Source organism: Podarcis muralis, chromosome 1 (genome assembly GCF_964188315.1).
Source record: "Podarcis muralis chromosome 1, rPodMur119.hap1.1, whole genome shotgun sequence".
Taxonomy (NCBI): domain Eukaryota; kingdom Metazoa; phylum Chordata; class Lepidosauria; order Squamata; family Lacertidae; genus Podarcis; species Podarcis muralis.
The window spans coordinates 68,660,535-68,687,425 of NC_135655.1; the positions used below are offsets into that span (position 1 = coordinate 68,660,535).

The window sequence follows — 26,891 nt, forward strand, 5'->3', positions numbered from 1 at the left end:
AGATCATTTAAACATAGAAAATTAGTTATTGTTCAAATCGTATAGAAATCTATCTTATTCAGTCTTTTGAGAAGTCACCTTGCATCTACCTATACCATGTTGTGAAATCTACCCCTTTTATGACAAAGAAGATGAAACCCAAAATCTTCATTGTGTGGAGGTGTGGTGTGCACAATCTCACTCTCCACTAATTTGGAAACGAGTTCTTATGAAACACTCCACTTCCATGTCTATACATTGAGTATCCTCCCCATGCACTTCCAGTTCTGTAAATTACCGTATTTGTCCTTGACACTAAGTTTTCCAACAGCCTATCTCTCTGCCCTTCTTCCTTTCTGTATCCCTTCCTGCCTCTTTACCCCTCCAACCCAACCATAGTTAGCCTCTCAAAGTCTCCCGATATGTTACTCTGCCTATTACTCCTTTGTGATCCTTACACATAAAATATACAGTACGTACAAGAAAAGATAACACCTTCCAGAACACCTGTGTGAAACCTCTTTTATTGTTCATTTTAATATTTACCACCTTGATAATGTTAGGTTAATAATATTTTTATTGTATTTATTTATCAACATGAGTTTGACCAAACTGCGGGAGGCGGTGGAAGACAGGAGTGCCTGGCGTGCTCTGGTCCATGGGGTCACAAAGAGTCGGACACGACTAAACAACTAAACAACAACAACATTATTATTATTAATAATAATATTTACATTCACAAACCTTGTAAGTAATTTTGGATATAATCATGATGTTTCTTGTAGTAACTAAAGATGTTAGGGGGACCACCCAAAAAGTATGTTTTTTTAAGAATACCCTGAGTCCTTCAAAAATCATCTTAAAAGGATCAGAGCAGGTGATAAAATTGTAAATGATAAAATTATTATTATTATTAATTTAAATAAATAAAATAAACATAAAAATTTCTTTGCCAGAGGTCATTCAAGTGTTGAGGCAACATCTTGGTTTGTGTCTAGCCACGTACTGTATCTTCAAAAGTTCTACTTTTGAGATTAGTTCTAGTGAATTCTGATATCACATAGTTGAGGGTTTGTGGTTATTCCTCTTTCTTCAACTGCAAGAAACCATCACGGTTCTGTTGGGAACCAAAGTTAAAATATCCAGATCAAAATAAAGATCTGACCTGCAGCGTTCAAGATGAATGCACAGATTTCATGCAGATCGTTGCTTGTGGGGTGAAATTAGTGCAGTACTCGTAATCTCCACACCACCCTCCCAAATAAAACACTAATCCTGTTTAGCAGCTAAGTCCACAGTGGCTTTTCATCCTCACATTAACTGCTGTAAGTGACACTATGTGCTTTCCAGGACAGACCTTTGGGCTAGTTCTGTTTACTAATCTCATTCTAAGAAATGCTCCATCAAGTGTTGGGAGTATTCTGCTAGTGATAATTAATATGTAACTATAGTGCTCTTTTACAATGGAAAATAAACTTCAGACTATCAAAGGAAGAAAGTTCAAGTAGAGGAAATAAGGGAATTAAAGTGTGGAGAAATAGCATAATAAATAAAAAAGCAGAGACAAATTAATAAGGGCATATATGGAGATGAATTAATCTATCATAATGCAATTTTATTTATTTTGAACTAGTGTGTTTATACATCAAAATGATTCTTAAATAATAAAGAAAAGTGGAATTTACAGATAATTTAGAATGCAGCCTTTTAGCTGCAAACTCCATTTTTAAACCCGTGCTGATTTTATCTTGTCTCTACAGAAATACCTTTCAATAATTTAACATTTGTAGCAGGCTTCCTCAATCTTGGCCCTCCAGATGTTTTTGGCCTACAACTCCCATGATCCTTAGCTAGCAGGACCAGTGGCCAGGGATGATGGGAATTGTAGTCTCAAAAACATCTGGAGGGCCGAGTTTGAGGAAGCCTGAAAAATTTGTAGGAAGGTTCTGCAAGAGAAAAAACCTGATTCTACCCTTGAGTTGTAACTCAAAATGTTGATCTTTTGAACCAGACATATACATTTCACTGAGATATCAAAATGTAGTGGGGAAACTCATTTTCAGTTGAATTAGTTGAATTAGAGGCCTGATCATGCATCCCACTTTCTCCTATCTATGCCAAGAATGACACATACCTGAAATGCCTTTGTTTCACTGGTCCTTTCAAGCGGCATAATTCAATGCCACTATTCCAACTACATAGTGTCATGCCATGAAAGGGCCTCATGGCTTCCTGCAGGATCAGATATTCTGGTGATGGTGGTGCTGTTAAAAATATAGAAACATAGCCAGGAAAAGGGTAGCAAGTGGAAATCTTAATTATCGCAATAGGGATTAAACTGGTTTACATTTTCATTCAGTTTGCTTGAGGATCAGATAGTAAATCTCTTGGTGATCTATTTTACTGAAGTAAAATTTATAGTTTAAGATTACTTTAGATTAGAACTTATTCCTGGAACATTGATACCACTGAGAACAATCACTTCAGACTGAATCGTCAACTATAACATGTGCTGAAGCTGTTAGTCTTTCAGCTTGTACTTTCATTTCTGTTTGGTATACCGTAACAAAGATACAGTCTTAAATAACAGAAGACCCAATTACCAAGTCTGATCTAATTTGCTACAAGGTATTATTAGGCAGAGAAACTTTTATACACAGCGTATGTCACTTTTCAAGTTTAATTTAATCACAACTTTGTTTGTAGAGCCTAGTGGGGTGTGTTCACAGCTAACAGTTTACAGAACTGTAGCTGGAAGTGCCCATACGACTATAGTCATCGTATTTAATAATGTGTTAAATGGGCACTGAAAGATCTAACAATAGTTCCAAAAGAAACAGTTGTTCAGCGAGAAGGTCCTTGATATCTGCTTTAGCTCTGGTGTGAAGATTTGGGGGACCCTCATGGTGGGGTATCTGTCTGCATACCTAAATCCACTATAGTGGAACCACAGTTGTTGAACGCTTCGGAAGCCGAACAATTCAGAACCCAAATGCAAACTACCAGGAAGTGAATGCTTCTGTTTTCAAACGTTTTTCGGAAGTCAAACTGCTTCCTGAGTTTTTAAATTTTTTGCTCTATTGACTTTGCCGACCGGCAATTGCACCTCAGTTGTCGAATGTTTCGGAAGTCAAACAGTCTTCCGGAATGGATTACGTTCGACAACCGAGGTTCTACTGTATATTGTTCGCTGTACTCATTTTGGAAGGTACTATAAATGAAGACTGTGGAACTATGCAGTGGAAAATAGAGCAGGGGTGGCTAACTTGCAAACATAACCAACAGTCAAAGATGATGGCAGCTGAAGTCCAACAACATCCAGAGGGTGACAAGTTAGTTACCCCAGTCTTATTTCCTCTCCTTCTTCTCCATTCTTGACTCCTTAAAGCTTTTGAGTGAAGGCTGCTAAAAATCATACTGTGCATGTTTGGCATGCATAGAACAAGGAAACATCCTGCACAGGACCTTTAATTCTGAATGCCCCTAGATGATGCTGCCAGATTACAAGGCTTCAGCAGGAACATCTTATGATTGTGGCAGTTATGGTTTAGTGGTGTTTGATGCAGTCTTACTGAGGTTATTCAGCTATAGGTCTGGTCAATGCTTGGATGAAATACTTTCAAGGAACCCCAAGTATGCCACCTTGAGTTCAGTTTAGTGGTTTGGCCAGCATTTTGCTGAAGTGTGAGTCCAATTTGACTGCCTGCTACATCTTGTTATGAGTTGGGGAGGGGTAGGCTACAGTATATGCCTGAGCCCTGCTTCTATTTACTGGATCCAGCAGAGATTCAACTGCTGGAAAAGCCAGGCCAGTCAGATAATGGCCCGTGGGCCTCCCTCCCTGGTTAGTTAGAAAGACAAAAGGCCTGAGGCAAGCTGGGAAGCCAGAGAGACAAAGCAAGATGTTTGATTTCTGTTCAAATCCAAGGTTGTGGCTATGGGAGAAACAAGACCCGTTTGGAGTGCTAATGCTGTGAACCCCTCCATCGTAGGCTCATGTTGTATTTATGTAAATAAACTATCTTATCATAAAGACACCACAGTCTCCACTGTCCCTCATTCCAAAGAAACTGAATCCTGGGTAAGCACCTGGAACCCTTAGAATCTCACACCGCTTGGAGCAGCATGAAACAATATTAACATTATAGACATTCTGTAATGTATAGAACTTAGCAGCTAATGCTGCTTTTTGAATATTTGAATGCACTTGGCCTTCAGTGTTGTGTTTCACAACCCACAGACAGATATGCTGCATAAGGTTGCCATATTTTAAAAAATAAAAAGCAAGACACTTCAAAAGTTGATCTTTTTTTAAAGCAAACCCCCAAAATTGCTAAGCTTTTTAAAAGAAAACCCAAAGTTGTTGAGATTTTTTTTTTTACAAAAACACCATGGCCCTAATGCCACATCATTAACTAAGTCGTGTACATCCTGTTGTGGTTTTCTCAGTACAGGAACTTCCTTCAGTTTTGTATCAAAATGAATTTGAAGTAAATGTCATCGTGGTATATAATTAGGGTTTCTGCTTGGCTGGTTTTAAACTGGCTATTTAAAGTAGCAAGTTTTACTGGATAGTCTTTTTGACAAGGGGAAGGTTAGGTTGTACGCCATTCACTGTTCTGTATATATTGGGAGGAAGTGATATCCCTTTGAGGAAATATCGGGGAAAAGAGGCACACAAAGAAGCACAAATCTACAAAGTTCAACAAATAAGTTTTACTAGTATGTCTGATTTAAGTACTACCGTCCAATACGACATTTTGCATTCCTGCTTGTGAAGAAATCTCATACATTTCCATCAAGTTGCAGCCTGTAGTCCATTGAACTCTGTGGCTTATTTTCAGAAAAGTGTGCAGATACAAAGCCTGCTCCTGTTTTGTCCTGGAACCAATTGTACACCACTATCACTCTATGCATATTGTAAGAACACGGGAAGCTGTCTTGTACTGAGCCTGACCTTTTAGTCCACCTAGCAGTATTTTCAACCCTGACTTGGCGGTGGCTTTCCAGGATTTCATGCAGCGATCTTTCTCAGCCTGATCTAGAGATGAACCTGAGACCATATGCATGCAAAGCACATGCTGTACTCCTGAGCTATGGCCCTTACTTGGAAGGAAGTGCCACAGTGTGAGATTGGACTTACTCCCAGCCAAGAAAAGATAAAACCTGTTTTCTGCAGCAGCCAACCAGATGCATATGAGAAGCTCACGAGCAGACAGCCATCATAACTAGCAGCCATTTAGTGAAATGTCCCGCAGCTCTTCTACTCGGTGGAACCAGTGCTGAATTTATGTATAAGCTAAACAAGCTATAGCTTAGGGTCCCACTCTCTTGGGGGCCACAAAAAAATTAAAGGAAAAAAAACACACCTGGATGTACATTTCCAAAATATAAGGAGAAAAAACAAGTAAAATAAAGCCTACATACAGCAACAGTGTTTTGTGTTGTATATGGACCTATAGCATATATTCAACACAAAAACAGCAACAATTTGTTGCTGACAAAGGGCAGCTGGACATATAAAGGGCCCCATTGCCTTCAGTAGCTTAGGGCCTCATCAAACCTAAATCCGGTCCTGGGTGGAACCCATGGGCGCAGCTGCCCTTCTCCCCGCCCCCAAATCCATAAAAATACATAGCAAACTGAGGTTCTGCCCCCCCCCCAACAAAAATCCTGCCCAAGCCCATGGTGGAACCACTGCGTTCCTTCCGAATCGGCGTCTTTTGGAGAAAGAAACCGACTTCCACGGTATTTACTAGAAAACGTGAGCAGCCCTTCCAGGAACCCAAGAGCAAAGCTGCTGGCAGAAGGGCGGCGGGAGAGCCTCTGCGGGCGGGGCGGAATCCTGGGCGGAATCACAGAGCCCGCGCCTGCGGCCTACGGAGCCGGCGAGCGGGCGGCGTCGGCGCTGAGGGGAGGGCTGCGGCCGATCCCGCCTCCTCTCGCGGTTCTTGGCGCCGGCGGAGGCTGAGCCGGGCCTGTGTGTTGCCGGCCGGCGAAGGGGCTGGTGGCGTCGCCGAAGGGGCTACCATGGCGCAGCCGGGCACGAGCCAGCGAGGGTCCGGGAGGACGTCGGAGAAGGAAGAGGCGGCGGCGGCAGCGAAGGAGGCGGAGGCTGCCTTGGAAAGGCATCAGGAGCTGCTTGCAGGTGGGAAACAGAAGCGGCTGGAGGCGAACGCGTGAGAGATTCATGGATGGATGGATGGGTTGGGGGGGGGGACGCTGGAACCAAGCCGGCGGTGTGCCTGGAGGTGTTCCGGGGTCACTGGAGAATGAAGGATAGGAGACGCGGGAAGGGAGAGGAGGAGGAAGAGGAAGGAGGAGGGTGACTCAGAGGGGAAATGCACATGCTCCGAAGCAGCGTTTAATGCCACAAAACAAGATGTGCCGGGGTTCAAATTCGCCTAGATCCCGAACTGAACAATCTTCCCACATAATCCGTGGCTGGCCGGTTCTCTGTTTTCTTGGGCACTCTGCAGATGCTCAAAGGGACGCATTTATTAAGCCTTTTAAGTCGAGACCTTTTGAAAACAAGTTCTGGGGGGTCCGAGGCCTGTCAGGAGCCCTACTTGGGAAGTTTGCTGTGCTCTCATGGGTGTGGAGGCCCATATGGCGTGATGTGGGGCAGTTCTTCCACGTTGGACCTCAAAGCAGATAATTCAGGTTCAAGACTCATTAGTCATAAATCTCTGAAGGTGATGTTGGGCAATTGGGATATTGTGGGTGGCCTGTGGCATCCAGCAGTAAAGTTGTGTTCGTTCCTATTGGACAAGTTGCTCTTAGCCTGCTTTATGCATTTATTTACTCATGGAACCCAAGGTTCCCAAGCAGTCACCCCTCTGGACACTGACCAGATCAAGACCAGTTTGCACTGTGGTGGCTTCGGAGTTTGAATCGTAGCCATTGGTCTTCTGAGAACAGATTTCCTATAACAAGAAGTGCTTTAAATATGATAAATACTAATGATGAGCATTATGCATGAAGGAAACCAGTTGTTAGGGGCCTAGGAAAGTGGTGTGGAGTAAGGAATGTAGTTCAGGAGTTGAGTACAAAATTGCATTAACTTTCAGCTGTTGTATTCAAAGTGTAATATCTACAGTGGGACCTGTGCATAGTTCCAGCTGTGAGGTTATGACAGGTTCCATTGATTCTTAAGGTCTTAGAGACAATAGTGAATAACTTCTCACAAGTCTTTCCAAACCTTCATGTGAATAAAATTGGCACAGTAGTTGTGATTGAATTAGAAAGGGATGTCTGCAATGTCATATGTGATGCCTGCCAGATGGTTATCAGTGATGGGGTATGTCTAGCCTCTTCAGCAAAGTTTCCTTGGGAATATACTGTATGTTGAATGCGTATCCCAAATCTGAGGTGTCTTTCACTAAACACTTGCAATCTCTGTAGACTTATTTGGAAGGATGTCCAATTGTTCTTGGTGGGATTAAGTTGCTTCCTCTAGGCTGTATGAAAGACTGTCTTCTGGGAGATTTGCCACCTTCCACAAGCATACATTTCCCACCTGGAATAGATAGCTGATAGTTGAAAATGAAGTAGGATTATGTGTTGTGTTTTGTGGGAGTAGGCTTGGGAAGAGAAGTTGTTTTATTAGAATAACCTTGTGATGACCTAGTGTGTCATTACTGGTTCTGAGTGGAAATGTCTGGGAAATTCTCTCGGGAAAGCAGAAATGATACATTGAATTCATAGGTTGGATACAGACCATTTTAGTACAGTGGTACCTCAGGTTACATACACTTCAGGTATGTAAAGTTGAACTGCGGGAAGGCAGAGCAAACTGCTCACAAGTGAGAAAATGCTTCTCTCCAAAAACATTTTTCTCCCAGCGTATTAGTGAAGCATGTTTTTGTGTGTGAAATGTTCTCTTTGCCATATTTGCCATAACTTGCATGTCTTCAGATAGACAGATCTCCTAACATCTTTCTCATGCTTTTCTGTCAGGTTACATTTTAGATGGGAACACTGCTAATGATTGCATTAGTTTTAAGACATAAGATACTGTTCATGCAGGGCTGCTCAGAAAGGACTGAGCCTATTCCTAGCCTCCCAAGTTTCTTACTTGCCTGCTTTTTTATTAAGAGAGGCCCTACTTATTGTACGCTAGAAACAACAGCCTGACAGTGGAAAAACTTGAGTTGTCCGTTTCTTCTTCGCCAGTCCACTGTATTTCTGTGGTGGCTGCAGAGGAAGTGAAACCCCTTTCTTTTAGCCAGAATGGGTGCTATACAGGCTGGCAAAAGAGAAACAAGTACTCTGGTTCTCTTTGCTGGTCCACTCACCCATCTGTGTTGAGTTCCTGGTTGGCAGTGGAAACCAGGTGAGTGGTTAAATACAAAACTGGGGTAACTACATTTATTTGAGGGGGTGAAGGAAACGATAAGGCTGTATTCAACTAACTTGGTTTGCTAGTGGAAGCCAGTGCAACTATTCCCACTAGTGCAACAGGGATTATGCCATCTCCTCCGTCTACACCCTCCCCAGATCTGTTCCAGAGGGTTGAAGGATCCCCCAGAACAGCACATGGGATATCATTCTCTCGGGAAAGCAGAAATGATACATTGAATTCATAGGTTGGATACAGACCATTTTAGTACAGTGGTACCTCAGGTTACATACACTTCAGGTTACATACGCTTCAGGTTACAGACTCCAGTAACCCAGAAATAGTGCTTCAGGTTAAGAACTTTGCTTCAGGATGAGAACAGAAATCGGGCTCCAGTGGCACAGCAGCAGCAGGAGGCCCCATTAGCTAAAGTGGTGCTTCAGGTTAAAAACAGTTTCAGGTTAAGTACAGACCTCCGGAACGAATTAGGTACTTAACCTGAGGTACCACTGTACTTTTTTTGCATGTACTGTATAGCCTGCCTTTCTTTTATCTTGGAACCCAAGGCAGCACATGTGTGGTTTTGAGAGGATTACCATCCACAGACTGACCAGACCCACATGTACTTAGGTTTCCTAAGATGATGGTCTTGTGGTACTTCAAATTTTATCCTGGGTAACCAGTCCTGTCTTTTGCCTTTTAAAATTGGGAACCCTAGTAGCTTGGTACAGGTAAGGACATTTTGACATTTACAGCCTGAAAGAGCAGAGTATTTAAACATGTACCGTAATTGGTCTAAACTGGCATGGTGACATTGTTGTAGCCACATTATATTAGATGCTTTGGAAATCATTGTTATTTCAGAACCTGACATAGTTATTCAGAGTTGCTGCACTTGGAATTTTAAAGCCTATTCTATAAATTTGCTGTGTTATCCAGTTTAGATATAAGTGGGTAAGGAATAGAGGAAGTACAGTAAATGCTACTTTATGATTACGTGTTCTTACTCTGACTCTTAACTGGCTGTGGCAAACTCCTGTAAGTGAAATTACTTGTGTCAAAGACATTTAAAAAGTTGGCTTTGTCACAAGGACTTTAAAATTAAGGTATGCAGTACATTTTAGTTTTAAAATAATTCCTTCGGTTCAGTGGGCTTATCACAACAGTGCATCAAAATAATGTTCAGTATCACTTTTATATTGAACCGTTTTTCATGTTGGAATAGTAATTGAAGTGCCTTTGCCAAATTGAAGTTGTAATTACAGATATCTACTGTACTTGAGATGATTGAGTGCAGTTAAATGTTAACTCTCAGTTCTTTGCATATAATGTCACTTGAGAGTGGTCCTAATGATTTTTTTGAATTTATTTGCAATAGAATTTGTTCCAAATTGAATCATGATATACTCCCTGTGCAAAAAGCACTCTAATCAAAGTAAAATTTAAAAGTGTAATGCATTGGAAACTTGTAAGCTTTGTTTAGCCTCCAATGCAATAGCAGTTGTTAGAAATTGGCATGTAATGTGGAAATTGAACTTTTAAAATGAGCATAATTTCAAGAGCTTAAAAAAAATGTAATGGCAGGGGAAAAAATTCAGGTAAAAACGGTTATCAGCTTATCTTCTCAAAACCCTTGTTGAGTTTGGCATTTTAAACTTTCATAGGTCTTTGTGGGTTGTGCGCATATTTCAGACCTAACATGAATGCACATTCATACAATTACCTGTAGGCATAGTTGCCTACAGCACAGATACAATGCCATGATTTGTGATGTTGGCTTGCTGGAATAGCAGTGTGACACCCAGAGTGTACATTTGCTGCTGTAAGAAATGTGAAATTCAACTGCTACTAAACCATTATCTTTCTTTCTGCTGACAGTAATGATTTTATACAGATTCTTCCTGGGAGGCACTGATTTTAAGAGGAGTAATGAAACTTCAGGTGTAGCTGTGCAGATGGTGTGCCTTCTGTTAGACATATGAGGCTTTATGAAAGCATGCTACACAAGTGTAGTAACTTCAAGGCAAATTGCTAAATTCAGAACACTTGTTATGCCACGTCATATGATTTTCATACTTATGTGGCAGTTTCATCATCTCTGTACTCCTCCTGCCAGCTCATAACCATGTAACATCACAAGAGGGAATATTCAGTACACATTGCATAATCATGGCACCACCAATTGTAATAAACACTCTGGGATTATTATTATTCTTGACAGATAAGCAGGGTGGATGATCTAGCCAGTTTACTATGTAGTAGCAGTCTCACACAGTTGCCTGTCTGAGTGAAATAGTTGTTTCAGGTAAGTTGGTCATGGGCATGTTTCCTTTATCCATCAATAGAAGCAAATTTAAGAAGAAATGAACTTATTGCTTGATTATCATTACTAAAGTAAGCTAGGGAAGTAGACTTGAGTGAGCTCTAGTTATCTTGTCAAACTTGTCAAACTCCATTTCTTTTACAGGATTCTTGCCCACAGTAGTAGATATGATGGTCATCCGAACTGAATTTGCCCATTTCTGTCCATTTTAGTTCACTGATGCCCAGGATGTCAATATTTATTCTTGCCATCTCATCTTTGACCACATCCAACTTACCAAGGTTCATGGTTCTTACATTCCAGGTTCCTATGCAATATTTTTCTTTACAGCATTGGACTTTTCTTTCGCTTCCAGGCATATCCGCAACTGAGTGACCTTTCGGCTTTGGCTCAGCCACTTCATCCACTCTGAATCTACTTGTACTTGTCCTCCACTCTTCCTCAGTAGCATGTTGGATGCCTTCCGACCTGAGGGGCTCATGCCTGTTGTCTTTGTCCATGGAGTTTTCTTGGCTGGGATACTGGAGTGGCTTGCCGGTTCCTGCTCCAGGTGGATCACGTTTGGTCAATACTCTCCACCATGACCTGTCCATTTTGGGTGGCCCTGCATGGCATAGCTCATAGCTTCTCTGAGTTATTCAAGCCCCTTCGCCACAGCAAGGCAGTGATCCATGTAGGGGTGAAGTCTAAGTGCCCCTCCTCAATTCAACCCCTCAAATATGATTTGTAAGAACTCATGAATTAATTATATATTTGTTCCATTTCAGGAAAGGCCCATAAAGAAGGTGGATCTGCACGAATGTCCCTTCTCATATTATTGTCCATCTTCCTAATAGCTGCATCTGTTATGTTTCTGGTATATAAAAACTTTCCACAGCTGAGTGAGTAAGTATGACAGAGAATTTGCTTTGTTTCCAGCAAATGTACCTAAAGAACCTTACAAACCTATAGAACTCAGAAGTGAAAGACACAGTTCATTAAGTTTTCAGAAAGGAACCATGTGTATAAACGTCTAGTTTTGATATCAGAATTTACCAGTAAGCCGCAAGGTACGCTGCCTGGCTCATTCCTGTCAGAAATTTGACATAGCCATTTAAAGATTACTGACAAAGATTTTTTGTTCAGACAATACATTATGGAAGCTTGTTGTAAAGGTAAAGGTAAAGGTACCCCTGCCCGTACGGGCCAGTCTTGACAGACTCTGGGGTTGTGCGCCCATCTCACTTAAGAGGCCGGGGGCCAGCGCTGTCCGAAGACACTTCCGGGTCACGTGGCCAGTGTGACAAAGCTGCATCTGGCGAGCCAGCGCAGCACACGGAACGCCGTTTACCTTCCCGCCAGTAAGCGGTCCCTATTTATCTACTTGCACCCGAAGGTGCTTTCGAACTGCTAGGTTGGCAGGCGCTGGGACCGAACGACGGGAGCGCACCCCGCCACGGGGATTCGAACCGCCGACCTTTCGATCGGCAAGTCCTAGGCGCTGAGGCTTTAACCCACAGCGCCACCTGCTTGGAAGCTTGTTGTACTACTATATAAAAACACTTCATATTGCTGGTTAACCCCAATCTTAGTTTTAATATGTCACAGTATGTAAATTTCCCAGGTGGATAGTTATATATTCTGGGATTAGAGGTTAAACTAACCACCTGTTAATGTCTGGCAGAGCTGAGCTGTCCAATTCAAAATTATGTCATCAGACAAAACTTGGACAAATGCTCATTTCACTACACATCCACACTATAAAAAGCTGTTACGATACTGGGTTCAAAGTAGTTTTTAACTATTGGAGCTCCCCTCTCCAAAAAACCAAACAAACTCTGGAATTGTAGATTTCTGATTATGCTGAGCACTGCTGTTTCAAGGATTTGTGATAGTTAGCTGTTACTGTTTAACTGACGTGGAAGCAGTGTCTAAAAACTTGGATATAAGCTAAGTGCTAAATGGCACCTTAAACCTAGGTTACGGTTGCCGCAATGGAATATCTGTTTGTTAGGGGTTTGCCAGATTGTCCTTGGGGGTCTCTTTCAATGCTATAATCCTATGATATCAACTACATTGCTTGACTGTAGCTTGCTCTTACAACAATTCACTTGTCCTAGTATGCAAGAAGGAGAAACACAGTGGAAATGAAAATGGTATTAACTATGGACTAAGCCAGAGGTTTTTAAATTGTGGTCTGTGATGATGGAGGACTAAGATGACCAGCAATGGCTCCATGATTCACAGGGCAATACAGAAGCCTAAGATGCATGTATTTTGCTGTGCACAAGTCAGCTGACTCGGTGCAGATAGCAATCACCAACCTGTCACCCAGAAATCTCCACGTAGTCACAACTGGACCAGCTCCAATAGCAAACCACACCTGGCACCTGGGGAATTCCAAACACTGTGTGGAAGTGGCTTACATTTGTAGTGTAGATGTGGCCATAGAGCTTCTTTGTATGTTCTGCTAAGAATCACCCAAGCTTTTTCCAAAAAATAATATCTACAGATATTTGAAAGGAATTACTTGCTTCCAAAGATGCAGAGATTTGGGGTATTCTCTGTAGATGTGTTATCTATTGAAGCCCTTCTCTATCTCTGAAGGGATGTTTTGTCCAGTTTGAAAGCGAAGTGGATAAAAAGTCTAAACACCACAAACAATTACTCTTCTCTCCTAAAGCATAGAATATGTGTTCCATCTGCTTGTATTAAAAGTTATTGAGTTGTGCCTGAATATTATGTTGAATATGATGTGTGGCCTTGCTTTGAACATTGACTTTGATTAATAATTGCTGGAGCGGAGGCAAAGGTTTTGATAATATCAAACTGTCTAGTAATTTCTGAACAACTGATGTTTTGATGTAGTACCTTTGATACTTCAACAGGTTACAGAATAACATCAAGTAGTAGTTTAAAGCTGGCTGTATGTGTTACAAAATCCAGTAAGTCAAACAGTGTAATTAGTATTTTACATTAAATCTTAAGAGTGCATGATACATTATGTCACAGTGCCATTAGTATCCCTGCTGTTTGGGGCAAGCATCTGCTGTTTATGCTGGTAACTTCATCTGATTTTTTCCCCCCTACAGAGAGGAGAGAGAATGTATAAAGGTTCCCAGAGACATGGATGATGCCAAAGCCTTAGGAAAAGTTCTCTCTAAATACAAGGACAACTTCTATGTACAAGTCTTAGTGGCCTATTTTGCTACTTATGTTTTGTATCCTTATTTGAAAAATACACATAGCTGTGGCTTTCTGGAATATGACATGAAGTAGTTTCCAGGCTCTTTTTTCTGTGTGGTGGTGATGGACCCTCTTGATTACATGGATTGGGTCCGAAGATAAGTGAATAGATGGAAGTTCATAGAAGAAAAGGTACCCATCCCCTGTACCTCCTGAAAGGATCCATGGGGTGGGGGCTTTTGAACAAATGGAATGTGGGGAATAACTTGAAGAGCCATTAAGAATTTGTGTGACCGTACTTGGCATCTTTCAATATAGAACTGCTGGTAGTTAACAGTGTGTGGTTTTCATTGGTTTGTATAAAAAGGCCCTTTCCCCACTTCAGCATTGAACATGTTTCAGAATTTTCACATGTAAGATTGGACCAGAAAGGTAGAAAAAAAGAAAAATGGAGTACATTGTATTGTTGGGGGATTAAATTCAAGAAGCCAAGGCTGCATTCCTAAATATACAGTACTTACTAAAGAATATGCTTCATTGTAGGCAATGGAAGCGACATCTAAGTGAAGATAGGTTTCCTTTGCAAATGACTTTGTTTTGAAACTATAAAATGATTTATGAAATAAGGTGATTTCATCCTTAATAACACTCCTGTGAGTTGAATCATTTAATCCTAGAGGATAATGAAAGCAGAGAGAATGCCACTGCCTTTGGAATCTGAGCAGGGATTATCCTGCATTACCCTGTCTTAATTTATTCCATGAAAGGGGAACCTGTGGTCTTCCAGATGTTAGACCACAACTTGTGATGTTCCTAACCATTAGCCATGCTGGCTGGATGAGTGAGTCCAGCAACTTCCCGAAGGCCACAGATTCTCTAAGTCTGCTTTTTTCCATTTCAAGTGGGAGAGATTTATCAATTTTAACAGAACATTAGTAATCAATAATTGAAGGAACTTTTGAAACTGATTTTAAGAAGCAACCTAACTTGGTTTAATCCTGTATTTTTAAGATGTGAAAACTGCATCGGAAGTCAAAGGGGTTAAGAGCATTTAGGAAGACTTATTTGCATAAAGGAATATTTTTGTGCTGTGAAGTTGTTAAAAAAAATTCTTAACACATAGGCAACCTGTTAAAACAAGCAGCTTTATTTTTATTGGTGGTTATTCACCCTGTGGGGATAGAATATGCTAATTTGCTATTGCTAGGTTGTTAACAACACTTGGATAGAAATGAGTCTTTGATTCACTTAGCTGTTTAAAAGTTGTTTGAGGCATGCTTCGTTAGTGCTATGTGAACAACTTTTAGCAGCTGTAAACAAGGCTATTTAATGGTACCATTGAATAGTACTTCATAGTACAAAATTATGTTTTGTAAGAGTTTGGTTCACAGAACTTACAGTAAGCAGCCTACACAGAGGTAAAGCTGAGATTCATTTATTATATTCCTGCCCTGGGACCCAATAAAGGTTAGAAATACCACAGGTTTTTTTAATAAAAAAAAACACCCAATGTGAACCTTTATTGGTATCTAAATTAGTAGAACATCATAGTCTGTGAACCACCGTGACACCTCCAGGTATAAGGCAGTATATAAATTCAGTAAATAATAATAATAGTCTGTTCTATACATTGCAGAATGAATGTTTCAGATTTGACTGAGAGCCAGGTACCAGCACAAGTCCTGCTAATACATTGGGGCTTTCCCCTCTCTTCCCCCTGTGGACCCCCCCCCCCCAATTGACTGTGGGGGAGGGAGAGCATGTCAGAGGATGCTGCAGAAACACACACAGAGGAGAGGGGAGATTTTTCCATCTGGCAAGCTGAAATGCTTGTGTTTACAAAACAACGATTGTGAAAGTCCCCAACACGTTTGAATGGTCTTTTCCTGACAATCCTCTCCAGGCTGCAGTCATCCCTGATGCTTGTGCACCTTTTTCTTCCACACTTTCCCCTTCCGCATAACTTTCCATTAATGTGCTTCGATACAGCACTTTGGGAACATCCAACTTCTTCTGCAATTGGCTTTTGAGGCTTTCCCTCCTTATGGAGGGTCTCAATGATGGCTTTCTGCATAACTGTCAGGTCAGCAGCCTTCCCCATGATTGTGCTTCCTACTAAACCAGACTGAGAGACCATTTAAAGGCTCAGGAACCCATTGCAGGTGTTATGGATTGAATAGCTACTGCACCTTTTCACAATATTCTAATTTTCTGAGATTGTTAATTTGGGGTTTTCATCAGCTGTACACCATAATCATCACAGTTATAACAAGTAAAGGCTTGACATATCTCGCTTTGCATGTCATGAGTCTCATATATTAGTTTTACCTTTTAAGTTGAATTACTGAAATAAATGAACTTTTCCACGATATTCTAATTTTTTGAGTTTCAAAAAATTTCAAATATTAAACCATCTTTTAAATTGTTTTCATTGGCAATACTTTTGATATATAAATTATTTAAAATTGTATTGGTTTTAAATTTTTAAGGTTGTAATCCTATGTACCTTGGAAAAAGTTTTATTAAAAACAGTCAGACCTAACTTCTGAGTAAACATGCATTAGTATACTCTGCATGTTCAAAACAGTGAAGTAATGTTGTCCTTAACTAAACCTACCATCCAGTTTGCAAACCTTTGCTATTCCTGGATCAATATTTCTGAGTATACTTTCAGGATTTCTCTACCCTTTCCCTCTAGCTCTATTTCTTGTTTGTTTGGTAAGTATTAATTACAAATACAGAATGCTTTTCTTCAAAATATTTTTTTAAGGTATTTGCTATTTAGTGCAGCAGCAGATGATGTGAATAGTACAGGCCTAACCTTTTAATATTTAACAATTAACAAACAAAAGTAATGAACAGGGGAGTTCTTATTAATTAAATGTTTAGCTATTAAATGTTTAGCTATTACTTTCTTAGGAAGTTCAAAGCTGTTTACAATAAGACAGTAACAAACAAAATAGTAATATAACTGAAAAACAACCTAGAAATAGACACAGAAAGAATGTTGAAAGCAACCTAAAAACCTGCTGGCAGAGGTTTGCCTCAGGGCCAAAATACACATTACTTACTCTAAATAGATTTTTCCCATTTAATTGCAAGTGTCTCTTCCCTGGTGTGCTGTGAGACTGCAGCATAAGGAGAAGTTTAATTTAACCTTTCCGTTATGCTGCAGTGGGTGCCAACGGGAACTTCTCCCTTAAGCCTAATTGAGGTGCAGGGGGCATCTTGATTGGGGTCATTGGTGGGGAGAGAAAACCCAAACTTCCCTTCCCGGTGGAGCCCACATCTGTAAGGAGAGAAGAATTGTTCTGCTTCTGTACACAATCACTTGTGTATTTATCTTTTTTATTGGATTTGAAAAGGTGTCCTCAGGTTGTATCCAATGTTAGTCATATTCAGAGGAGACCCACTGAAATGAATGGACCCAAGTTAAACACGTACATTAATTTCATTGTGTCTACTCTGAGCAGTTGGGTGGACTGATTACAAGATAGGGTAAGAATATTTTAAATATATTCAGCTGGCTCTGTTAAATCAGTGCCCAATAGCAATAATTGTTTTATGTAAAGTAGGACTGGCTTTTCCTCCACTGAATTTTAACGCTAACAAAGAAAGAGAATAGTTAATAGAAATGTAGCATTTACTAGTGACGACAGTATACTAAATCTTGCCCTCCTGGGGCAGCTTAAATTTGCTTTTGACATAAGGGGTGGTAGTGATGAATCAGCTCTCAGAAAGGAGTACTTTCTAATGGACAAAGTTGAATAAGTGATAGCAAAATAATAATTTTACTAGATAGTATTCAACTAAGTTTAGCTTGGAGTAGACCCAATGAAATTACTGAAAGTGACTAAATTAGGTCCATTAATTTCAATGGGTTTACTCTGAGTAAAACAGAAACATTGGGTGGGATTCACATAACACATCCTGCTTCTGCAGCAGGGCTTACCCCTTAATTCCCGTGTTCTCATATCATATTAGCAAGCTAATATGCTTGTGCAGACAGAATGTTTGTAATAGTGCAATGTTCAATTCCACCCACTTCTTCTCTGGTGGCTATAAAAGTGAGCAACTGGAAACCAATTTAAATGCATTAATTAGGGTGTGATGTACATCCCTTTCCAAGACTTGAAACAAGTTCTTCGGAAAAAGGAAGGGCATTATGGTTAGGGTCATTTGCAAAACGCTATGTGAAGGCTATTTGGAAATGGTGGCCTCAGTGCAGCATGTTGTGGACAGCTAGTCACTTGTAACAACAGATGGCCCCAGATGCAGACACACGAACACCCTTGTATAATAAAAGTCCAATTCAAATCAGTTTAAAGAGTTTTCTTTAATTACTACTATTTTGAAGCTTGTACTAGAGTTGAAGTGTGTGTTCAGCAGAATCATACAGACAACCCATACATGGTAAGAGAGTTTCTAGACTAGTTTTCTCTCAGATATGCTAGTTTTCTGCATGAAAGATTTTCTTTTTAACATAAAGGGGAGTACTAACAAAGCAGTCGCCTATAGGTGGTCTAAGGTGATACAGTTCTAACTAAGAGAGAGTAATATTGAATGTATAGATAAATGCTTAACTACATTGATTATTTGAAACCCCATTGCATGTTAATCATGTGAAGGATGAATATATGAGAGTCTCATTTTCCATTCATTTGCAGTGCTCTGGACTTGGGGCCTCTTTCTGTTATATGCTGTCCTATTTAGTTGGAAGACCTGTTGTTTATAGATATTTAACAGAGAAAGCCGTGAAATGGTCACAGCAGGTAAAGTCACTCTGGTGGAACATCTGTCCTAAAAGCTTACATTTAAGTATAAGAGGATAGGAATTACACAAATACAGTGGTACCTTGGTACTCGAACGGCTTGGCTCCTGAACGAATCGGCTCCCAAACGCCGCAAGCCCAGAAGTAAGTGTTCTGGGTTGTGAACATTTTTCGGAAGCTGAACTTCCAAGTGCAGTAAGTGCAGTAAGTTCCTGCAGCCAATTAAAAGCTGTGCCTTGGTTTTCAAACGGTTTTGGGAGTCGAACGGACTCCTGGAACGGATCAGGTTCGAGAACCAAGGTACCACTGTATCCATTTCCCCCCACTCCTGGTCACAACCTGGATTTCATGCTAAACCATAGTTCAGTGTGACAGGAATGAGTCTAGAAGTAAATTTTGGGCTTGCATGCCGTTCGTGTGTCGTCTGATTTGACAAACACTGGTTAATGTTACTTTCAAGCAAGTCAACTTGAAACCAGTTGTAGCATAACTCTTTCCACCCCTACTTTCCCCAAAGTAACAGCAAACATGGGGATTTGGCAATATGTCAACCACAGGTTCTCTTTGTTGACAATGAAATGAGTTGCTAGTTGGCTGTTATGTCTGTACCCTCAAGCCTGGAAACTCAGCTGCTTTCTGGGCCTCCTCCTCCTCCTCCTCCTTCTTCATAGTAATAGAAGTAACAGCAGTGGCAGTAGTAGTAATAATAATAAATTTTATTGTTTTATTTTTCTGTACATACTTTCACACCCCTACCTAGAGAATCCCCTATGTAGAAATTGCTTCCTTATTTTGGGATAGCCCAGTTTAACCCTCAGCCACCTGAGTTCACTATTAGAGGGGTAAAGTTGGACCTACAACAAAGCATTGCAGTATAGGGTATTCCTGTTCCCTGTTCCAGTCAATCAGCCATGGTCCTCTGTGATGCTCTATTTTGTTCTCTCTCTTACCCAGTTTGGGGAGGGGTTTTTCATCCAATAGTCAGCATTCCTTGGCCACTCCATCCTCGTTTGGCTTTTTTTGGGTTTGCCAACATCCTTAGTTCCTCCCCAAAGATTTTGTTGTTGTAATTCTGTGAACCTTGGGGGTTCAACCAAACTTGCTGCTTTCTCCCTCCTGTGTGTGAATGGTTCCATTTTAGCTATGTGAAGACCAGCACTCACAAGTAAACTTTGGAAATAGAGGGAATGATTATGCAATTAAGATTGCTGTTATATTTCTAAATTAGGATTATTTTAATTTGGAATTTTTATATCCCAACAGGTTGAACGACACAGAGAACACCTCATTAACTACATAATATTTTTGAGAATAACTCCTTTCCTTCCTAATTGGTTTATCAATATAACATCTCCTGTAATAAATGTACCATTGAAAGTATTTTTTATTGGTACTTTTCTAGGTAAGAATTCAGATTAATATTAAAGATTTGCTAAATGTGACACTATTTTCCTTTCTGCATGCTTCATTAGTACACAGCCCCATCTCTTGGGCAGTTGTATAAATTTTGAATAACTGTTTTTGCATATTCTTATTTTAGTGCTTTATTTATTTTTAGTTGTTAAGGAATGCAGGCTGTAAATTTCACAGCTAAATAAAAATGAGCTGAAATTCTACATACCTATCATAGGATACATTCCATTTTTGAGCCTACTCTGTGGCATGATTGTGGTGAAGAAATCCTACATCACCACCATTGTTTTGTCTGCTCATTGGATCTGTTCAGAATAGTAAAAAGGCCTGTTGCAGTCTGGCCAGCAGGGGGATGGTGACGGCTTTGCAAGAAGCTTTTCAGATAAAGTTGCTAGCATCCACTACAGTGTGGATGCTATGGTTATTTCTGAACCAGTGCCAGTGATCACACAGGGCTCCTGACTGTTCACTTTGTATTGAATACCTTTCAACTTGCGCAACCTGAAGTTGTGAAAAAGTTATCTGGAGAACCAAGACCCATGATAGGTCCTTTGGATCCTTGGCTTCTCTGGCTTATTAAATCTGCAAGGCTTGGTTGGTCTAGTCAGCTGAGTCACAGAAGTAGAGAAGGCAAAGTGCCAGTGACACAGAAGCAGACAGAAGTGAAATTATGGGTTGTAGCTTTCAGAAGGTGGACCTTGGTGACTACTGATTTGGCCTATAGCTTTTGGCCTGCAGGATGCCACAAGGTTTTGTCTTGACCCCATGCTTATTAATGCCTGTTTTTAGGCAGGCAGCAAATACATTTTTATTTAGGCTGGTTGTTTTGGAATCTCCGTTTTTCATTCTTGATTGCTTTATTTATTGGGGGGTTTATAACCGGTATTTTATTGTATAGACCATCTTGTATATTTTAGTTAGGGACGCAGGTGGTGCTGTGGGTTAAACCACAGAGCCTAGGACTTGCTGATCAGAAGGTTGGCGGTTCGAATCCCTGCGACGGGGTGAGCTCCCATTGCTCAGTCCCTGCTCCTGCCAACCTAGCAGTTCGAAAGCACGTCAAAGTGCAAGTAGATAAATAGGTACTGCTCCGGTGGGAAGGTAAACAGCTTTTCCGTGCGCTGCTCTGGTTCTCCAGAAGCGGCTTAGTCATGCTGGCCACATGACCCGGAAACTGTACGGGAAGCTCCCTCGGCCAATAAAGCAAGATGAGCGCTGCAACCCCAGAGTTGGTCACGACTGGACCTAATGGTCAGCGGTCTCTTTACCTTTTTACATGTTAGTTACAAGCTGGAATATAGATAATACTTTAGTGTGGTAACCTAAATAAAAATGCTTTAAAAATAGAATCATAGAATTGCAAAGTTGGGGGAGAACAGGTTCTTCCTTCATGTCTTCTGAATCATCTATAAGATTTGGTGACATTAAAAAAAAAATACACAACTGTTTTGTGTTTAATTTTTTCCCCCTGATCCATTTTTTTGTTTTTTATTTCCAGGTGTTGCGCCACCATCTTTTGTAGCAATTAAAGCTGGAACAACGCTCTACCAGCTTACAACAGCAGGTGAAGCAGTCTCCTGGAACTCTGTTTTCATTCTCATGATTCTAGCTATTCTCTCCATTCTGCCAGCTATTTTTCAGAAGAAACTTAAACAAAAGTTTGAATGAGAATTAGCCTGGATCTTCATGTCCCACATTTCATCTCAGGATCAGGCACTATTTCTATGGTCACTTTTCTATCGCATCTTTCACAATTTGAAAGGAGAGAATTATAAGAGATAAAAATGTTTCTGGACTTCTTGCTGAGTTTTATTTATGGGGCACAAAGACAAATAACTGCTTTCAGAAGAAATTAAGATGAACCATATACGTTTTTTAAAGCATTGTTCATTCTAACTAATCAGTAATATATGTAATATACATATACATATGTATATGTATATGTATGCCTTATCTGATTTTGTTTGTGTAGGCTTAACGTGATAAATTCATTCCTGTTTCCCCCTCATCTTTGCACCATCATTCATAATTCTGAAAAAGTAATAGACTGCACAGTTGTTTCCATAGCCCAGTGGGTAATGGATTGTATGGATTCTTTATTAATGAGCTCATTGTGGGAGAGCAGGAAGAGATATTTTGACCAGTGTTTCAGAAATTTTGCTTCATGTCAACTGTGGAGACACTGAAAAACATTGAGTGACTTTCCTGTCATATGAATGTTTTTGCTGGGGTTGGGGTTGATCAGACTTTTATCTATCATGGCACATGAAAAATGCTAACTTTTATATATATATTTTGCCAGTATTTCATATGTATGGCAGCTGTTTCCAAAATTGCTAATATTTTATTAAACCAATTAATCAGCTGTCAAAAATAATTATTTGCATGCATTTATAAGTGCATGCAAAAATGTGGGAAACACTTTGAGGAATTATCAATTTCAGTTAGTAAGCAGAAACAATCTGTCATTATAGTTAATTAAGTATATAATGTTTGCTAGGTTTTTATTTATGCAGCATGGCCATATAGCATAACCTCTGGTGTAAAGATCCATTGGTGCTCCCAAGTGCCCAAACAGTGGTCCTTCAGGCATGGAATCCCTCATTTGTTTTCATGCCCCTGCAGCTGAAACATTTTGTAAGTGCCTCAGTATGAGGAAGCTCCATACCTACATGCATACTTTCGTTGGGTTAAGGTTATCATGTACAAATTGTACATCTTGTAAATAGACGTGCTAGGAAGATGTGTCCCTGTTTTGATGGAAGGCTAACTGATGATTAAATTTATTTTTGAAATTTTAAGAGCTCTGTTATGGTTTTTACTCCCCAAGGTAATGATACCTTTCCTTGAATAATTACTGTTGCTAGGGGTATTTTGTTTCTGTTTCTGGGCTTCATTATATTGTTCCAGTTCAGAATGCCACTCAAGTGTGTCCATCTCTAGGCCTGATTACTCTGTGCGGTTATTTTTGTTACGAAACAATTTTAGCCATTTTACAGTTCTTACAAATAAAGCAGACTACAGTACTTGCCAGCTTCTGCTGTCCTCCTTTGAATCAAGGCTAGCATGCCAAATTTAGTCTGTAGACAGTTAAGTACTACATGCCCGCTAGTCTGAAGAACTAGCGTATAGTACCTCTTCCATTCCCATATGTTGGCACTCCTTCCCTCTCAAAATGGCATTCTCCTACCTGGTTCACAACTCATCTAAGGTACACGGTGTCCTTCAGTCTGTAATCAAAGGCCCTTTGCAGTTCCCTTGAGCTGTGCAGCTCTTCAGCAGATAAGCATTGACTGAAGAATGTTACAGGTGTCTTCTGTGATTGCTCAAAAGCAGTGGTGAACAGGTAGACATTGGCGGTGTGGGTGGATGATGGCTCCAGTAGTGAAAGACTCTGAGGTCCATAGATGTTTGGCAAGCAATCTGATGTACAAGAGGCAAAATTATGCTGTTTGAAATGCAGAAATCGTTATTCACTAAAACGCTACAATCCATTAAAAGCTAGTTGCACGCGCCATTGAAAGCAATGGAATGTGTAACTTTTGCTGTAGTGTGCCCTTTTTGAGTTTAAAACAAGACAAGGGCACACTCTAAAACTCAGCTGGTAAAAGTGGAGATTACTTTACATGGTTGAAATTGCCCATAAGTCTGTTTTTGAAGTTGCATGGTTCTTAGTGCTCAAGTGCATTGAGTTATTAGGAATAAAAACATTCTAATATTTTTCTGCAATCTTGTAAAATAGCTTTCCTCTCATCCTGAAAAGCACCACTTTTCAGAGGAGCTTTTGAAATGTAAGAGTATATGTGAATATTGGCAGGTACCAATACCTACTGCAGCCTTGTCCTTTTGTAATATAATATGGATTGAATCATTTTATTACAGTATTATGTGTAAATGCAACTACACAGAAGATACATTAATATACTTCATCATTTGTGTTCTGCATATACAGTTTTTGTTGCTTTCCCCCTATTTTTAAAAAAGTGTTGACCTGACCTCATAATAAATGGTATAGTGGCATAACCAAATGTTATCTTACTAGGTATATTGTTATTACTGGTTAGATTTTTTTCAGAGGTTGGTTCAGAAATGTCTAAAAGTACACCTGTCACAACAAATGCCACATTATAATGCTGAACCATTTTGACCTTAGTAAAACTGTGGCAGCTGATTCGTGTAGTTGATACTCCTGCTCTGCCGGGTCCAAACTGTGTAGTGTTCTTGCTGATTTGAGACATCATAAGAGGTAATCTTCATTCTGTCTTTGCTGTTCAAGATACAGTACAATGAACTGCTTGAATTAAGTTTTCAGACATCTTTTTGCACTACGTAACAGCCTAGGTTTTACAGAGCTGTATGGTTTTAATTCTATGTAATAAACTGAAAATAGAACAGTTTTGGTTATGAAATTTGCTCCATAAACACAGTAACTTTTTATTTTGCACATTTATCATTGCTGTATTGTCAACATACATGGCCCTTCACAGTGGAACATAAACAAAAAATTCCATACAATTCTTGTCCACTGAGGTCCTCTGAAGAAGCTCTTCTGTGGTATGGTTGGTAATAGAATGGAAGATCTTGGTTGGATCATCTTGCCTTTGGAATCCTGAGATATCTGTTTGGCCTTTTCCCTAACGGTATTCTGCTGCCACCCAGACACTTTCTTCTGGTAAGGCTTTATCTGATCATTGTTTCATTATGATTGGCTCCCTTGCTATTGTTTTTTATTTGCTACTTGGGAAGAGAAAAACAGGAAGGGGAGATGCAAGGGTTACAAGGGATGAATTTAATAAGACACATTGGCTGTGTTTGGACAATAAAATCTCAGCTAAATAAGCTGAGATACATGCATGCTTCAGGAACCTGAATGCAGCTGCAAACAAGCCAGCAAATCACAGTTAATTATTGCTGTTATGTCCAACCTGGAACTAGTTTATGGCTTCCAGCCATGGCAGAATATGAAGCCATGTTTTAAAGCTGGCTTCTATATCCTGGCTTATTTGGACACTATTACCTGTAGCACTTGATTTGCACATAACGGAAAGCTATGGTTTAACTATGACTTCCTGGCTTCTGTCACCGCTTGGTGCAAGAGGAAAAGCAACATTTGTATATCTTGTCTTATCATCCAAATTACATATTACTTCGGTAAGATTTTGTTTCATTATTTGTATTTACTAGGGAACATAACATGCCTCATAGAAACCTAATAAATGGAGACAGTTCTCTGTGGTCTCAATTCTTCCCACATGTGGGTTCAGTTTTCTGTGCAGAGCAACATTCACAATTGCCCAAATATTTGTTTTATTTCTTTAATTTTTATTCCCATTTGTCTCAAGAGAACAGCATGAACAGTAGTAGCACGTGGTATACATCATGCCCTTCTTTCAAACTGATTAAATTCTGATGCAGAAAATTATATGTTGAGTATGGTTGAGAGATTTATATCCATGCAGAAAGCAGCTTTCCCAAAGATGAAGTTCCATCTGCTTAGTTAAATGTATGTGACCTAATTCTTCAAATGCAGAGTACTACGCTCACTGGAAGTCTTGTGAAAATGCTTTTTAAAAAAATCAGCGTTGTTTTTCAACAAAGTATAATGAATCAAGATGGCGACAACACCATAACACAGCCAAACATACATAAGAAGAGCCTGATGAATCAGACCAGTGGAACATCTATTCCTGAATCCTGTTGTCACAGTGGCCAGCCAGGTGCCTGTGGGAAGCACACAAGCAGGAGCTGAGCACAACTCCCCTTCTGCGGTTTCCAACAACTGGTTTGTATGGGCTCAAGTGTAACTCAAATAGTATCCCTCAGCCCCCATCAAAGGTGTCTCTAAACACCCAGGTCTACTTGGCACCTAAATAGCACATTGTGTTGAGCCTAGGCAGGCTTCCTAAGGGAGGGCATTCCATAAAGTCAACACCTTCCTGTTCCTGGTAGAATTTGTCTTGTAGAATTGTAGAATTAATGTAATACAATGTAAATGCTAATTGTACTTCAGGCAACAGGCATGCAGAGTGTCAGATGTTTATTAAAGTGCTAAGGGAGAATATGGGGGGGGGGGAGAGCAGGCTTAAAATACCTTTAAAGCCTTAAACAGCATGCAATCTGAGTAAGAATCAACATATTCTGTTGGGTCTGAAAATCAATAGTTAAACACTACAGATATAATCTGACTACAGACTAGACATGAAAAAACTTCAGTTAAACTGGTTACTGTGAGTAGGGTAAGAAAACTGTACTTATCTTTATATGTTTCTACTTGGAACAGATAAAGCAATCTTTTTTTGAAATGAAAATGTGCAATCTCATCAGCTGTATGTATGTGATAATGTGTTTCTTTTTGATTGGGTTTCCTAGTCACCTCACATTCAACATAATAGCCTTTAAATCAGCCATCTCTTCATATCTATATAGGAAACTTGAAGACATTCATCTTGCTCAGCCAAATGCACAATTCTTAGTTTTACTGCCTCAGTCTTAATGTGCATTTTCATACTGTTAACAAAACTAATTTAAAAGATGAAGAGAAAACATAAGAAGGACTAGACAAAACTAAGGGGAAAGGGAGGGGGAAAGAAAAATTTTAGTAGTGAGAAATTTTAAAAATAACAAAAAGAATAAAGATAAACATAAAGTGGACCACTGAGCACCTTGCATGATCCGAACTTTCTGCTGGTATAATGGATACCTTCATGCCTCTTATGGTGAGGAGGAACCAGTGAAGCTTCACTAAACATGCCTAAGGAACTTGATGCAGAAGAGTGTAGCAATGATAGCATCATGAATAACAATGTCAACAATAGTACTAAGATTTTTTTTGGGGGGGGGGTGTAAAAATTTTAATACAAAAATAACCTAAATTCTCCTCCTATATCAACTATATCTA

At 39.9% G+C, this 26,891-nt stretch overlaps 1 protein-coding gene across 1 annotated transcript; it reads left to right on the forward strand.

Annotated features, from left to right (window-relative positions):
* Positions 1-5,649: 5,649 nt before the first annotated feature.
* TMEM41B (transmembrane protein 41B) lies at positions 5,650-22,794 on the forward strand. Its single transcript, XM_028731664.2, has 7 exons — positions 5,650-6,127; positions 11,411-11,528; positions 13,715-13,843; positions 16,433-16,526; positions 18,476-18,580; positions 19,844-19,982; positions 21,492-22,794. Exons 1-7 carry the CDS (start codon positions 5,665-5,667, stop codon positions 21,659-21,661), a joined length of 1,218 nt encoding a protein of 405 aa, XP_028587497.2. The 5' UTR covers positions 5,650-5,664; the 3' UTR covers positions 21,662-22,794.
* The last annotated feature ends 4,097 nt before the right edge of the window (positions 22,795-26,891 follow it).